This window comes from Lactuca serriola, chromosome 2, assembly GCF_051521515.1.
Source record: "Lactuca serriola cultivar US96UC23 chromosome 2, Lser_US96UC23_V15, whole genome shotgun sequence".
Lineage (NCBI taxonomy): Eukaryota > Viridiplantae > Streptophyta > Magnoliopsida > Asterales > Asteraceae > Lactuca > Lactuca serriola.
In genome coordinates, this window is record NC_136409.1 from 28685609 (window position 1) to 28703767 (window position 18159).

Sequence of the window (18159 nt, forward strand, 5' to 3'; positions counted from 1 at the left end):
TATTTCATGTTTGTAAGATGACTAAACAAAAGAAAACAATAGATATTTTGGATAGTTGGTAGTCAAAACAATAAACATATTTCTGTTTCATGCTCCGTTACTGTTCTTGTTTCTTCATTTAACTAGTTTTGTTATATTTTATAATATCTTAACCGAATGAGAAGGATATGAAAAGAAATGTGTAGAAGTTAGACTGATAACAGTTTAGTCCAATATTTAACATTACAACCAAAATTACTATTAAATGTGATTAGAGAATAGTTGCAAAACAAATCTACTTGAACCAAGTCCAAGGATACAAGCCTTTACCCATTAAGACAACCTGTTGAGCAATTGAGGTTTACAAATTACAACACATACAATATACTGTCAACAAGATATTACTGCACAATGTTCATAAGAATGTGAGATTCAACTTCCTACATATTACATGCATTAAATAAACACAACATCAAATTATATGTGATGCATTTAACTTTTTAATGAATCCAACAAACTTGGGGAATACTATTTGACATAAATTGGGTGTTCTTGCCTTCTTCAATGCTATACATTTATCTTTTTTTCCTCCACTTTATGTTAATAACTGCTACAATCAGATCGACCAAACATGAGTAGTGTTTCCATGTAAGAATTCACGTTGAATGAATATCCTCTAATCGGATCATCGCGGTGCCCTGAGTTGGGCTCATAAACAACAAGTTCAGTCGGCTCAGAAATATCATCATTCACTTCTATTATAGGTCCTCCACTCTTCCTAAAACCCACTGCCTTTATTGACTCTTTTGGTGCATTGATGGTGTATAGCTTTGTAAATGATATTTGAACACCATTCTCCATCTTCCATACTTCACAGCAAACTTGTCCCTCGGTGTTTAAATCGTGTTCAAGCATGACTAAAGATTCCCCTAGCTTAGAAATAGACAACCACTTAGACATAGTCGCCCATGAAGAAGGATGGCTAGCTAAATTATCGGGGAGGTGTATAACTTTAAAACTCTCATCAGTTATATCAAATGACATAATCACATTATGAGTACGTATTCCACTGTCTAGACAGGAAGCACACCAATAGATATGCCTATCAATAACTACTTGGGGCTGTCTAATTCGTATTGATTTCCTTGGGAGATTCGTAGATAGACTTTTCCATTTCCCCGATCTAAAGGAGTAAACCTCAACTTTCCAAAGGTTGTTAATTTCGGTTTTCTTATCCATCCATGAAGGGAGTTGTGTGATCTGGATGATCTTAGGATCGATACTAACAGGACAAACCCCAAAAGCAAGAATCATTTCGTGGCGTACATGCAAGATATCAGGTAATACAAAAGAAATTGATTTTCTGGTAGAAGGATTACAAACAACAGCCAATCTCTTTTTAAAGTTGATTTCAGAAGTCTCCGGATCCCAATGATAGCCATCCAAACACAACAACCCATGAGAACTGCCAACTATTCTTGGAAGTTTAACGGACAGAGGAAGAGTAGGAACAAACCTCTGTTGAGGGAAAGAGTCGTCATCGACAAAAGAAACGTATTTTATTTCTCCTCTCGGATCTTTATACCATACGAATAGATGATGTGGCTGAGTATCGAGGACGCTCTGTGCAGCAACAAACTCTGAGCTGTCGATCAAAGACTTCCATGCTTTTGAGACGGATCTGAACTGAATCAGTGATTTGACAGGAAGCCTCATCATGATTTCTCCTTGGATATGGAAAGGTAGTTCGTCTGACATTTTGATTTTGGCTGCCGGTGGTGTATGGTGTTTGCCAGGAGAGAGGTAGTATAAACCGGAGATTTGGGGACTTTGGTTATTGAATGCTTCAATAAAGGAGCTTTCTTGATAATTATGCAGCTTTGGGAATTAGAAATTTCAACAAAGGAACTTTCTTATGAATTATCCACAAATCTTGTCGGTTGACTTTTAGAATGGTGTTGATTTTAATTGTTTGGATTACTTTTTTTTTTTTTTTTTTAATTTGGTACAACGATTTTTAAATTTGTTGTTTTGGTCCTTTTAGATTACTTTTAGTTCGGATTTGATTCTCTTTCAAACAAAAAAAAATTATTTACCTTTTATTTATTTATTTTTTTGTTAAATACTTTTATGTATTTAAAAATAGTATCGACTGTTATGTGTTTTTGGTGTCTAATGATGTGTATATATATATATATATATATATATATATATATATATATATATATATATATATATATATATATATATATATATATATATATATATATATATATATATATATTAAAAAGGGATCATCTTTAGGAACATGATAGTTTCTATGGTTTTCCCAAAAATAGTCCTTTTTTTGGATATGTGTTCTTTTCTACCTGTTTTGCTGCCGATTATTGTGTTGGGCGTTTTATGTCATTTTCTTAATTCTTTATTGTCACGTGTTGACATGGATTTCTCGATGAATATCTTCACCGTATATGTCGCCCAATCACTAGCATTTGCTTCTACCGCGTTCTTCTACTGCTTTCTCTCCACCGATCCACCCCTTAAAATTCAAATTCCTGGATAAGTTTAATATCTTCTCGATTCTTCTTCATCGCTTACTTCCACCGCCTCACCTTCTCCTTTACCGCCACTACTTTAACTCTACCAGGTTAGGTTAGTTACTCCACCTTCCCTTCTTCTACTAAACAACTTTCCATTCCACCGTTCCTCTAAACCGCTTTTCCCTAAGAGACTAATAATCTACGTAGGCTTTTCTGTCACAGAAAAACTTCGCCACTGATCTCCTCTATCCATCGGCTTTCATAAATCTCTATCGTCGAACCCATTGGATTCTACAGTTCCACAACAGAAAAGGGTTAGTCCATTTTACGGTTTTACTTGTTTCTAAGAAATTAGCGATTTTCACAAATTAACTGGATTTAGTTGTGGTTTTTTTGAACTTGATGGTGTGTGATCTGATACCTCAAGGATTGAAGCATATAAATGGCTGATTTTTCAGCATATTGTTGTTCATATATTTATTAGATATAACAGGCTTTTATTAATTAATACTTTTTTATATTGTATCCAATTTGATGTAGTCTATTGAAGATATGAAACATGTACTTCAAGAAGAGGTTGCAAGTTTTCTTCTCCTGTAGCATATAAATGGCTGATTCGTAGTTGATTGTTGGACCAAAACGGGGAGATCACAGATTCCCTTGATGCCATCAAACGAAGTCTATGTTGCGGGTTCTAGAATTATAACAAGATCTGAAACAATTTGTTATGATTTATTTTTTTCTTTTCCACTATGTTTTCTTCTGGTCTTTCCCTAGGTTTTTAATTCACTTCTCTTACTTCTCCTCTCTTTAGAGTACAATTTATGTGAGGCTTTAGGTTAAACTGGCAATGAGAAATCACCTGAGAAAACTTTTGTCAACTTTAATGTTATATTCTTTTCTAGGAGCAAGGTTGTGAGTCGTTATTGTAGGGAAATTTAGGATTTGTGGTGGAGATCTGGATACCAACTTGGATAGTGATATCACTTTCCGAACTGATATTTCTACCCTATGCCTGTGTTACAAGAAATTCAGCCTAGGATAATCCAGGTGGACACTTACGTTTCTAGGCACAAAAAACATAAGCCAATAGGCTAAAGGGTTCTGTGAATGTATGATGAAAAACGAGAGCTAAAGATCGTCACCCTCTTTTGTATAAAAAGAGTCGTGTATATATTAAACAAGAGGAGGGTTTCATTTGGGTTGGGCCGTCATTAGTTGCATTGGAAGCAAGTAATATTAATCCGGATTAGGGTTACCAAAACTAACGAGTTTCCTTAGTTTTACCATAATCACCCTCAACAAATTGAGTTTTCCATTATGTTCCCACCAGCCAGGGGCTCTGCCCCTTGGACCCTGCCAAAGGGGCGCTGCCCCCAGACCCCGACTAGTCGTCAAACCGGCTTCTAATTCGATCTTATACATGCGTGCACTCTGCATTACTCCATACATATATTAGAGTACAAATTATGAAGCCCCTTAGCTCACATGTTAGTTCCAGTTACTTAAAATGACATGGTGACACTAAAATCACCAACAGTTATTTATTGTAGCTCGTATTGTTGGAAAATGGTGAAAGAAGTCAACAGGTTTCTTGGTTGTAGTAGGGGAATGTAGTTGCAATCAAGGTGTTTCTCATCTTCTTCATCCGTTATTTTAGGTATTTACTTGTTTATTCATCATCTTTTCACATATCTAGGTTTATTCTAACAAGTTCATCAAACACGCCCAACAACAACTCTAAAATCAAGGCCAAACCCGAACTGGTTATCCTTACATGTCGGTGTTTCAGCTTAGTTAGCTGCATGTCAGTTGAAAAAAGTAGTTTATAGAAGTTGTTAATATGCTAAAGTAAAGTGCACATGAGGTGTTTGTGGAAATGCTCAAGAGAAGTAATATGTTTCTATTATATGTTGAATGGTTTGTCTTACCTACACAGATAATTACGTAAACTGAAAGACAATCTGCACTCAGGTTAATACTTTTTTTATAACATATAAAGTAAATAATCTTTTTTGCTTGGTGTTATGCATGGCATTGCGAGGGTTTGTTTAGAAGGTATACACAAGATGGTATGCATGAAGATTTGGCTTACAAAAGTATTGTGCAACGCATAACTGGGAACATATGAAAGACAATTTTGACTCAAGTTTACTCCATGATCTTTCTTAAAGATTTAAGGGTTGTGTTTCTTATGTAACGCCGTCAATTTTCGAACAAAATTTTCATTTAGAAACACAATTATCTCATTTCAAAATCAAAAAAATCCCATAAATATCAAGTTATGAAAAACTCATATTCCAAAACTGTATATATCACAAATCCAGGATCATCCAAAAAATATCTCCAACTTGGGTGTGTGTACAATCAAGTCGATGCCTTCCCGTGATCCCGAGAGGTACCTAAACAAATAACACATAACATGGTAAGCACGAAGGTTAGTGAGTTCCCCATAATACCACACACAGCTCATTAGCCACTCACGGCTATAACTCAATAAGACCCTCCGGTCAATGTGTCTCATTGGGACCCTCTGGTCCCACAGCTCGGGTGGACCATCCGGTCCTAACTCAGTAGCTAAGAATAATACACAACACAAATCACAATGACATAATGCAGGATATCACAATACTCAATATAAACACATAAGACCCTCTGGTCACACAACTCAAATTACCACACTAGGTAAGTATAGCAAGAAGACTCACCTCGTAATAAATTAGATAACCTCAAACTCGAATCACCGGTCTAGCATCCGCCTAACACATACGATATTTATCCCTGATACGTTGGGCTATTCAGGATCGTTGCTGTAGCAACCCAAAAATACAAGCTAAAAATTTCATTTGAAAACGTTACTACAACTATAATATCCAAATATCATATAACAAAACCATAAGTCATGTATCTCAAAATGTCATCATAAATGTATCATATCAAATTTGATGTCATGATCATGTCAAAATATCAGATTCTAGCTCCCAGGCTAAAACCATGGTGTGTGTGTGCCATGCCATCATCCCGAGCCCTTCCCCTTGCTAGCTGAAGTACCTGAAACCAAAACTCAAAACTATAAGCACGAAGCTTAGTGAGCTCACTCAAACTACCACATACCATACAATATCAAACAGAGCACATATTGGTCCTTGCCCATTGCATCTGACCGAGTCCAGAACTGATTAGGGCCTTACCCACTGCATCAGACCAAAGTTCGGAACTAACTAGGGCCTTGCCCTCTGCATCGGACCGATGTCTGGAACTAACTAGGGTCTTGCCCTCTGCATCGGACCGAAGTCCGGAACTGACTAGGGCCTTGCCCTCTGCATCGGACCGAAGACCGGAACTGACTATGGCCTTGCCCCCTGCATCGGACCGAAGTCCGGAACTAACTAGGGCCTTGCCTTCTGCATCGGACCGAAGTTCAAAACAGACTGAACATAACATAACATTATCATAACATATGACATAAACACATATAAACACATAACACATAGACATGCCTGAATCACGAAGACATCAAGCATACTGAACTGCTACTGTCTAAACGGGTCGGCATTGTGGCCGTAGACCCATTCCTACTGGAAGGAAACTCACCTCGTAAGGCTGACTGCTAAAATGTTGATCGGGAACTAGCTGACTGCTGCTCCGGTAACTCCCTGGCTACAATTCCCATATAGATACTTAATCAAACACTGATAACTAATCTTAGGGTAAAATGACTATTTTACCACTGGTCAAAGTCGATTTCCAGTTGACATGACTCGCCGAGTTGGGCCGCCAAGACGTCGAGTTCATATTTTTTCTTTTATCCTTCTATATGACTCTACTCGTCGAGTTTAGCAATGACTCGACGAGTTCCCCTTCTATAATGACATCTAGTCAACCTTCATTTAACTCGCTGAGTTAAATGAACAACTCATTGAGTTCTCCTTCATCATATGAACACGTCTAGACTATGACTCACCGAGTTGTATGAACAACTCGTCGACTCTGTTCTTGTGGGTAAGGAGATTGTCTTGGACTCACCGAGAGTGTTCTAACACTCGTCGAGTCACATGGTTTCCAGATCGTGGCTATGTCTTAAAACATTGAATCACTCCTCTGGACTTATCTAAATCCTTGCTATCACTCTGCTGGGTTAGTTTGAACGACAATAGATTGGGGACTGAAGCCCCAGACTCGCTAAGTTCCAGGAACAACTCATCGAGTCTCCTATTGTCCAAGTCTATAACTCGATTTCTGGCATGCAACATTCAAAGTGTAGATCTGGGCTTCTAAGATCAATCTAGCAGGTAAAGTTATGAATTTTACGTGCATGCATGGAAGTATAAGCTTTAAGGACCAAAAATGTGGTCTAAAGGGGTGCATGGACTAATATGGCCATAAAGCTTGCATCTTTATGCCATGAACTCGGTTCTAGAGTCTAGATCTGAAGGTGAATCGACTTAGGATGTCCAAGTCGTAAGGATCAAGCTTATTGACCCCCAAAACTACATAAAGGGGCAAAGGAGAAAATCTATAAAACCACAAGTCAAGTTTTGAACTTGATTACCTGAAAGTGAAGAGAAAATGATGTTTCTCTTGGATCTAGTCCTTCTCCCTTGATCCTTCTTCCTTCCAACTCTTCTACTACATACACAATGCACCAAAAACCCTCCAAATCACTAAGAAAGCTCATGTTTGCCAAAAGGGAATTAGGGTTTTGAAAGTAATGCTCTGGAGGTGATGGAGGCTGGACTTGAAGCTCATAATGTTGTATAAATAGGGTCATTAGGGTTTCATCCAGACTAGATTACTTAAACCCATGTCCCAACCTCGCATCTACTCGACGAGTTAGGGTTGGCACTTGTCGAGTCACTAATACAATTGATATAAAAGTAGATCAAATACACACCAGAAACGGGGCCTTACAGTTTCCAGGGTTGGAAAGGTGGCATACAGGCTAGAGCTAACGGAGGAGCTTAGTCAGATCCACAACCCTTTCCATGTGTCCCAGTTACGGAAGTGCAAATTATATGAGGCAGCTGTAGTGTCCTTGGTGGACATACTGGTCGACGAGTTCCTAAAATACATAGAGACACTAGTGGCCGTACTGGAAATGAAAGTGAAGGTTCTACGTAACAAGGAAGTACCATTGGTAAAGCGACAATGGGAGCACTGACGAGGTTCTGAGTGGACTTGGGAGCCGGAGGCTGAGATGCGGGAGCACTATCTGGAGTTGTTCACCGCAGCGGACTTCGAGGACGAAGTGTAGTTCACGTGGGAGAGAATTGTAACGCCTCGACTCTCAGATATTAACTTTACATCTTTATTTTTCACCTTGAAAAGTCCATGTGACGAGTTGGATGCCCTGACTCGTCGAGTAGGAATGGATTCGGCCGCGTGACTTATGTTACTAACTCGACGAATCGAAGGTCATGACTCGACGAGTTGGAGTTGGTGGATGAAACCCTAATTTATGGGGTTTTACATCTTATTTAAAGGATCATTAGCCTCCCTTGGCCTCCCCTCACCGTCCCTTTGAGCTCCAAAACCCTAATTCATGCGTGTGCTCCATTTTGTGTGATTTTCAAGCATGGAAGGTAATTTGGAAGAAGAATACATGAAGTATAAGAGGATTGGTGCATAGAGGAGCTGGTGGATCTGATTGTTCTGCTTATTGCATCATTTTAAAGGTAGCAAGTCGTTACCTTGACTTTCCCTCCTTTTACATCTCTTCATGTTTAAGTTTAGGGCTTTTCTAGCATGTATATTAACCATTTTCGAGTATGGGCTAGGATTTGAAGTTGAAACTTTAGATTTGAACTTATGATAGTCTCTATAGTTATAAAGTCTCCAGCTTTAGAAAGTATGAACCTTCCCTTTTGAGTTAAACCCCATTATAAGCTTGGATTTAATATTCTAAGCCTTTAGAGCCTTGCATGCACGTAAAGTTTGCAACTTTACATGATAAAGATGCCTTGGGAAGCCTGATTTGCAATATGGAAGCTTAAGGTGGCTTAAAAGCATCTGAATGAAGAAACAACTGAAGGGACTCGACGAGTTGCATGGCCAACTCAGCGAGTACGATGAAGATTGTCATGCAAGAACTTTTGCATGGACTCGGCGAGTCAGTAGGACGACACGGCGATTCAACCGAGGTTTTCCCGATGTTTGGACATGCATGGACTCAGCGAGTTGCAGGGAAACTCGATGAGTCAACTGGGGATTAACGGATTCTTATGGTAATTATAGGTGGTGGAGTCTGCAGTTGTGATTCGAGAGTTTGAGCTTATCACTTCAGTATGACATTTGCAAAGTGAGTTGTCTTCACTATACTAATAGGGTCGAAAGCACCAATGCCGGCCCCTTTTGGATCTGTACCTGGGTTATTGCATGTTATGTTTTATGATATCTATCCTGGTTATAAGATGGTTGCTATGTTAAAGAGCGGTTAGATTAGTATCCTGGTTATAGGATGGTTGTTATGTCTGAGATCGGTTAGATCGGTATCCTGGTTGTAGGATGATTACTATGATTAGTGATCTATTAGATCTGCATTTTTACTTGTTTATATGTATGTGCACATGTTTACTGGTTTGGAGAAAGGGTTAAGGCAGGTCCTGATGTGTGCAGTAGGCCAAGACACACTGGTCGGACCGGGTAGACTGCAGGCCTGGGCCGGGCAAATCTAGTCAGGCCGATGGCCCAACGAGCGGCCCGGATAGGCTGAAGGCCTTGAGAGGGCGGTCCAGACGTGTTGAAGGCTCGGAGAGTGGTCCAGATAGACTGAGGGCCTGGGGAGGCGGTCCAGTCAAACTGATGGCTCATTCTGCATGTTGTTGCTTCTATGTTTATATGATATGGTTATATGTATGTCATTGGTATTTTGGGGAAACAGACTAAGCTACAGGCTTACAGTTGTTAATTATGTTTCAGGTACCTTTGATGATCGAGGGAAGTCGAAGGCGTGATCGTACAGCTCCTCCAATTTCATATTTTTATGAATTGATCTTGGGATACTCTAACATTATATTGTTTTGGAAACATGTTTTGTAATAATCTTTGTTTTGAAAATGTTTTAAAAAGTTGAAATTTGGCATGATTTTTATGGATGCTACAGCCCTTCTAAGGATGTTACGCTTCCTTACAAGATAAACATTTGACTTCTTGAGTTAAAACAAGAGTGTTATAGGAAACCCTAAAAGTGCCCCTCTCGTAGGAAAAATGTATGCGCTGAGGCACATCTTTCAAGGGTTTTCAACTTAATTCATTAAGTCAGAAACCCATCTTGCAGATTGGAACTCTAACTAGGTCTAAATGGATAAAGTTTACAACTTTATCAATTAATACATGTGTAACACCCCGTTTTCTACTTATATTATAAACGACCAATCACGTAAATAAAAGTGTTTGATACAAGAATATTTAGGATAAATAGTCTTGACGAAATTCATAGTAATCACAAAACTAAGAGCATGCGTAGAGAGAACGTCCAATCGGACTTCATAAGAAAAATTTATTATTTTCAGAAGTTTCGGCACAAATGTGTACAACACAGAAACCGAAAAATAAATCGGTCGATTCATACGAAAAACAATCTAAACAAAGGATTGAAGATCTCGTCTATATGATTATGTCTATATTAAGGCAATCGAGATCGAAATTCATATGAGAGAGTTTTGATTTTTATACGGACTTTAACAGTCTAAGTCTTTTACAAATATATATTGAAAAATAATTAAAAGTTAGCCAAAAGAGTCTAAATGAAAGTTCTAGATCTCGTTGATAGCTAACGTTGATATAAATAACGTAAAAGATGGAGCTCAATAATAATCAGAATACCTCCAATAATCTGCTTCATTTCATAGAGATGTGTATAGGGAAATATATATACAAATATACAGGGCCATTTGGGCTGATAGACAGCACCACAAAGAGACTATACATGTGGGCTAATATACACTAAATATACATATATTCTAACACCCCCCACAATTTGATCAGGAGGAGACTTGCGGATATTCAAACTGGAACATAATGATGTGAATAAAGTCGTAGGGAGACCTTTGGTGAAGATATCAGCATATTGAGCGGTGGAGGGAACATGAAGTACGCGAATGTGACCAAGAGCAACTTTGTCTCGAACAAAGTGAATATCAATCTCGATGTATTTTGTCCTTTGATGGTGAACTAGATTAGAGGACATGTAGACCGCACTGACGTTATCACAATAAACAATGGTTGCCTTTGGAGTAGGACAACGTAACTCAAGTAAAAGATTATGGATCCAAGATGTCTCTACAACGGCGTTGGCAACGCCGCGGTACTTGGCTTCGGCACTGGATCGGGAGATGGTCCCTTGTCTTTTGGAGGACCATGATATTAGGTTGTCTCTGAGAAATACACAGTATCCGGATGTAGATGGGCGAGCGGCTTGGCATCCCCCCCCCCAGTCGACATCAAAATAAGCAACTATAGACACGGTAGAGGAGACATGTATCTGAAGTCCGTGTTCTAATGTACCACGTAAGTTTCAAAGAATCCTTTTTAAGGCATGGAGATGAGGTTCACGAGGATCATGCATGCATAGACAAATTTGTTGGACAGCAAATGCAATACCGGGTCTTGTGAAAGTGAGATATTGGAGCGCTCCCGCAAGACTAGGGAAGAAAGTAGGATCTACAACTGGAGGACCGGTAGAGTCCAGTTTGTGAACTGGTTCAACAGGAGTGCAACAAGGATTACAGTTCATCATGTTAGCTCGATCAAGTATCTCTATGGCATACTTCTGTTGAGACAAGAAAAGACCTGCAGGTGAGGAAACAGTAGAGATACCCAAACAATAGTTAAGTGACCCAAGATCTGTCATGGAAAACTGATGGTTGAGTTTGGTTGTGATATGCTGAAGAAGACCTGTAGAGGATGCTATAAGAATAATATCATCAACATATAATAATAAATAAGCTGTTGCCTCAGCAATGTGCATGATGAATAAAGATGGGTCTGTATGACTGTGCTGAAAACCAATCGTCAGGGCATGTTGAGCAAAACGGTGGTACCAGGCTCTTGGGGCCTGCTTTAGGCCATATAATGATCGCTGAAGATGACATACATGATCGAAGAACTGAGTGTCTCGAAAACCAAGCCATTGATGCATATAGACAGTCTCGTGTAAATGACCATAAAGAAATGCATTCTTCACATCAAGCTGATGAAAAGGCTAATGTTTTGATATTTCAATGCTGAGAACAGTGCGTATGGTGGCCAGTTTAACAACTGGACTAAATGTCTCATCGCAGTCAATGCCCTATTGTTGACTACGACTGTTTGCTACAAGTCGGGCCTTGTAGCCAAAGAGAGTGCCATCTATATTAAAATTATGGCGAAATAACCACATAGATCGGACAACATTGACCCCAGCGGGTCGCGGAACAAGTGCCCAAGTCCCATTGGAGATAAGTGCATTGTACTCGTCGTGCATGGCCTGACGCCAATTTGGGTCTTCAATTTCCTTTAGGTGCGACCGTGGGATAGGGGAAAGAGAAGAGACATGGAGATTAAGTTTACAAATGGGTTTGACAATCCCACTCTTAAGACGAGTGTTCATGTGATGTACCGGAGGAAGAGATGGAGTGGATTGAGTGGATGGTGAGGAGGAGGAAGGGAAGGGGGAGCCCTCATAGGATGGGGTTGGAGGGGCTGAAGTGGTGGCGGAGTAAGCTGGGTTTTGAGTCGTTATGGATGAATCCGTAACTGTGGGGGTCGGGTTGGATAATGGTAGAGTAGTGGGTGATGGAGTATAATAGCTAAAAGGTGAAGGTGTATCGGATAAGTCATCAAGAAAATCATAGGGTGGAGGATCACTTGGGGTGACGGCTTGGAAGGGAAAAATGTTTTCGTTAAAAATAACATGACGAGAGATTATGATCTTGTGGGTGGAGAGATCGAGGAATTGATAGTCGCGATAATGGGTTGGGTATCCAAGGAAAACACATGGTGATGATCATGGTTCAAGCTTGTGAGAGGTGGTGAGGTGTGGGAAACAAAGACACCCAAATATGCGAAGGTGTGTATATGTGGGATGGATTTGAAATAATCAAAAATGGGGAGTTTCACTTTTGATGGATGTGGAGGGTAGGATGTTTAGGAGATGTGTAGCCATGTGGAGGGCTTCCACCCAATAGGTGGGTGGGATATGGGCATGGAAGAGAAGAGTGTGAATGGTGTTATTAATGGTGCGGAGCATGCGTTCGGATTTCCCATTTTGTTGGGAGGTGTGAGGGCATGAATATCGAAATTTAATGTCGTGGGTTGAAAAATAGTCATGAAATTGTTTGTTGTTGTGTTCACCACCGTTGTCACATTGAGAAGCTATAATTTTTTTGTTTGAATTGGTTTTGGATGTAGGTTGAGAATTCAACAAATTTGGAGAAAACATCAGATTTTTGTTTCAACGGATAAACCCAAAGGTAATGTGTATGGTGGTCAAGGAATATGACATAATATTTTAAACCACTAGTACTAGTAATAGGAGATGTCCAAACATCGGAATGTATAATGTCAAAAACATTAGAAACAACGGAATCAGAAATATCAAAAGGAAGTTTAACATGTTTGCCAAGTTGACAAGCTTGACACAAAACATCAGAAATAATCTTATGACATGGAAGCAAATTATTTGAAACTAGAAATTGAAAAACATATTTCCCGGGATGCCCGAGTCGTTGGTGCCAAACAGTGGAGCTTGCGGATAGGAAGACTTGAGGAGGTTGAAGAAGAACCGGATAGAGTGGACCATCACTATCACATCGGATTAGAGGTTGGCAAGTCTTGTAATCCTTGACAGTAAAACCAAATTCGTCAAATTCAATAGTACATTTATTATGACGAGTAAATTTGCGAACGAAAATAAGATTTTGAATAATATTAGGAGTGATAAGGACATTGTTTAAATAAAGAGGACGATGATTATTTTTAATAGGAAATAGAGTATGTCCGGTCGCAACTACAAGTATTTTGGAACTGTCTCCGACTACGACATGACGTGAGACAATATTATCAAGATGGGAATGAAGTATACCTTGGTTATTGTGTACATGGTCCGTGGCTCCCGTATCCATCACCCATTCGCTCTGTTGTTGAAGAGACATTGATGAAAAAAGTTGCGGTAAGATGACTCTGTGGAGTAGAATTTGGTCCAGCAGGGGGAGGCCCAAGTAATCCAACATTAGTGGCAGCATAAGGGCGCAACATTTGTGGGATGGCTCACTGAGAATAAGCAGATATGTGGTTCCATGTGGGCTGCGATACTGGTGGGGGAATATAGACCCACTCGTATTGAGGAACGGGAGGTGTGACGTTGGTGTTGTTGCTGCCAGGAGGAGGACGAGGAGCATATTGTTTTTGTCGATTAAGTTGTTGGCGACGATTTGGGCGGCAAAGTTTATTACGAGGGGGATTTCATCCGGTAGCGTGAAGGAGAGTAGGTGAGGAAGAGTGGTCTTTTTGCACCGAAGGTGAATAGCTTCGATGCAATTGGAGGCACTGCTCTTCTAAGGTTAAGATGGAGCGAGTCTCATCGAAGGTAGGGAAGGGAATACGATGCCTGATCATGATTTCTACACTATCAAAACGAGATGAGAGTCCATTGATAGTATAGATAAAAAGATTCTTGTCTGAGATTTTGTTTTTAGGAGATAGATTCTCCAATTGATCGGCGATGGATTGAATTTTGGTGAAGTGTGCAGCAACACTCAAGTCCCCCATGGTAATGCTTCTAATATTTGTATCTAATTGATATTCCCTGGTATCCTTGTTGTCACGGAAGAGTCACTCCAATGTGAGCCACAGTTTGCGAGCATTTTCCTGGTGTTTTAGCATGGTGTTAAGAAGGTTTTGGGATAGAGTAGAAAAAATCCATCCTCTGACAACAGCATCTACATTCTTCCACTGGAGGTCAGTAGGTGGTTTGTTCGGGTGATCGTAGGTTTCATCTATGTGCTTAATAGCATCATAGGATTCACAATGATTCATGAATAGGTGACGCCAGGCATCATAGTTTGCCCGTTCAAGATCAAGGATAAGGGAAATGTGAGATTTGATGTTGGAGACGCAGAAAACTTTATGAGGTGGGTTGTTGTGAGTAGCAGAATTGTCGCCTGTCATAATGATTGGAGAGGAAAAATTAGAGTTTGAAGGAGGAAGAAGAAGGTGCCATCACCTTGAAGATGGAAAGAAGCTCACTACTAGAAAAACAGCCTTTTACGACACGCAATGCGTGTCGTAAAACGCTCAGACGACGCGCAAATGCACGTCAAGGAAGGCCCTATCATAACGAGAGATGACATTCTTTTGCGCGTCGTCTATAGACGACGCGCATTTACGACACACATTTATGACATGCAATGCATATCATCAAAGCCGATGTCAAGAAAGGCCATGTCATAAATGAAGATGACACACATTTTTGCATATCGTAATTTGAAATTTTTTTAAAAAAAATATATTTATAGATTTACTAATTTTCAAATTAAATTTGCATTTCATGTCTCATAATAGAAAATAAAATACCATATACAAAAAATACAATCCATTGCACAAAAGTTAATGTTATAAAAATAATCATTCCAACATTAGACAAATGTAATAGATCAAATATGAAAGAGATGATGACAATAATAGTTGAACTACAAGAACTTGTTGCCCACCTTCCCAACATCCGAGCTACTTTGCTTGAGACTATGGACATCAACAAGAACTACAAATTTGAATAATGCAACCATTAGATTCACATAAACCAACAAATCCCAATATGTAAAAATAAGCCAAAAAAACAAAAATAACTTGTTGAATCCACTACATGCAATGTAAATTTGTATTAAGATCATTGATTATAATGTCATATAGCTTTTATAACCTGCATGCAAGTGTAAAATCGCACCTGTGATTGTAGAAGTTGATAGAATTATAAGGCAAGGAGGGAAACTGATTGTTGTGACGAATCCAGTACAATAGGGGAATTTGAAAACCTCTTGAAGCCACTACATTGCAATGTAAATTTCTATGTTTTTATAAGAATCAAGAATTACTCAGTGCCCAGAAGTCAACTTGGAGGCCCAACACATATGCAATGTCTTCATGATCTTATTCATTCAAAGACTAGTTACAGCCTAATGTTTTGTTTGCTTAAGACAATTTCCTTTCTGTAAAAATTAAAAGGTTATCATTTTGTTAACAGGTCAAAAGAAGTGAACCTTTGCCCTTACTATTTTCTCAGCTCCAAGATGTTTCACTTTGAAGGCCCACGAAAAGATTTTGATGAGGTTTTGTTAGCTTTGTCAAAGCTTGACTGAAAAACTAATGGCAATCCTAGTCTGCAAAAAAAAAAAAAACACACACAAAGCAACACGATATGTATTATATATGTCAAACTCAAACATATATGCTTATTTACATATTACAGATAAAAGAATAAAGAACATACTTTGAAGTGATAGCCTTGATTTGTTTGGCCATATGTAAAATATGTTCTTCAGATTCAATCACATTGGGACCAGCTAACACAAAGAATGGTTGTGCTCCTTGTAATGGTTGTAGCAACGAATCATTAAGCTTAATGCTAGCTAAGAAACTTACTTCATACACAGAGCAACGAACAAGTTAAGATAAATCTGTTAAAGGCCATTATAAAACACATTTACTATTAGTCCAAATGATTGTTCTATAATTTATTGACCTTTTCCTGTCATATCTTTTGTCTCTTTTCTATCCTGACCTATACATTCAATCATCAAACTCCTTAAAATGGATCAACAACTCATTTTTTGGAAATAAGTGTCTTCTAATATCCGATTATTAATTCATTTCACATATCTCAGCCACTCGTGTATGTAGAAAGACTTAATTGCCCTTATTATGTGAGATACTCATACTTCTATCAAGTATTGTTTTGTTGTAAACTTATAATATAATAACACCATAATCAATTAACATGGAAACATTAACTTATGATGATAGTTTAACCTGAAAATGTCTCTGTGAAGAAAAAAGAAATTTTCCTTGCAGCCGACTCACATGAATTGAACCATGAACTCAATTCCACTCCAAATCTTGCCCACACATGGCCCTAATGTTATACAAGACAAAAATTTAAATAACAACACACCACCATGGAAGGTAAAAGCTTTAGTTAATTAGTTGCGTTAGTGACACAAAGTTTTCAGGCTTGAATCACAAGAATACAACATGATATGAGCACGCCAATCAACAATAGCATTAGCTTTTTGCAAAACCATTATTAACAATGGACCACTGACAAGTAACAAGTTATAAAGATCATAATACCATGGGTTAATTTTAGCAGCAAATATACTAAATTGGCAAACCTTTTTACTCTAGTGGACCTGGTGGTAGATTAGATATACAATAGTTTATCAATAATAAATAATCAACAGCACAAAGGGCTTCACATAATTTCAAATTTTTAACAGGGCATAAATGCTATAAATGGAAAACCCTATTAATAAATAATTGCAAGAAGTGAGACATACTGCTTAATCAATGTGGTTCAGATCGGATCACAAGTCAGCTGAGTACATAAGTAGAAAATATATGAAATTTTCTGAACATGCTAGTTGATTTCCTGGTGTGTTGAGTCATTTCCTCACATAGAAAATAAAGTAGTACCACACAGAATTCTTCTATGAATCTAGTTATTCAGAAGTAAATGGTATTAATGAAAAGAAAATAAGTAGAGAAATAGGATTTATGTTACAATAAACCATACTTTCATAAATACGGAGACTCCCAAGATTAAGAACAATCAATTTAGACTGTAACAAAAAGTCTGTTCAAATCACCCTGAAAAATCAATAACAAAATAAAAAAACATCTCAATTATTAATATAAAAGTGTTATTTATTTTAACTAAGTTTAACCTTGGAAAAAATCTTACACAACAGATAAAAAAACTCAAGAATTTGTAATATTCACATGAAAACTCAAGGTGACGCTTAACATGTGTGTACATAGAACAGATTTAGGAGTTTTTTTGGGTACTTATAGCAGATTTTAAAAATTTTACAGATGTGACTCAACATGAGACTTCAAATTGTACACAGTAAACTAAAACAAGTAATGTTCAACCACAAAGCATCAAAATAAGGATGGAGAAAGATTTGGGAAAAAACTAGGATTAAAAGAGAAAAGGGCAGAATATATATACCGGCAGAGTGTAGAAACGGAGGTGGCAGCGTGGAGCAACGGAGGTGGCAACGAGGAGAAAAGGCCGGTGAAGAGTGAAGTCTGGAAGGGACGTCGGAGGCGGTAGCAAGCGGGAGGAATAAGGAGGCACAGTCAATGAAAGGGAAGAAGATGAAGGCGTGAGAATAAAATGCACGTTAAATATGTATTCAGGAAACAAAAACTTTACTTTTAGGTCTGTTGGGCAAAGTGGTCAAAAAGTCTTTTTGGAGTATTTTATCTTCCCAAACACACCCTAAGTCTATAACCACACACCACTCATAAAAGTAAATCCTGTAAGGTGGAAAAGTTTAAATCAAATAACTAGAAATGATTCCCAGAAATAAGCTTAACTACAAATGTTATAGATACCAACCTCTCATCATGAAAGAAACAAAGCACGTAATAAGATAGTAGT

The 18159-nt window shown here is 38.4% G+C and overlaps 1 protein-coding gene across 1 annotated transcript; it reads right to left on the minus strand.

Annotated features, from left to right (window-relative positions):
• Window positions 1-579: 579 nt before the first annotated feature.
• Window positions 580-1737, minus strand: LOC145089109 (F-box protein CPR1-like). Its single transcript, XM_079027600.1, has one exon. It carries the CDS (start codon window positions 1735-1737, stop codon window positions 580-582), a length of 1158 nt encoding a protein of 385 aa, XP_078883726.1.
• Between the last annotated feature and the right edge of the window lie 16422 nt (window positions 1738-18159).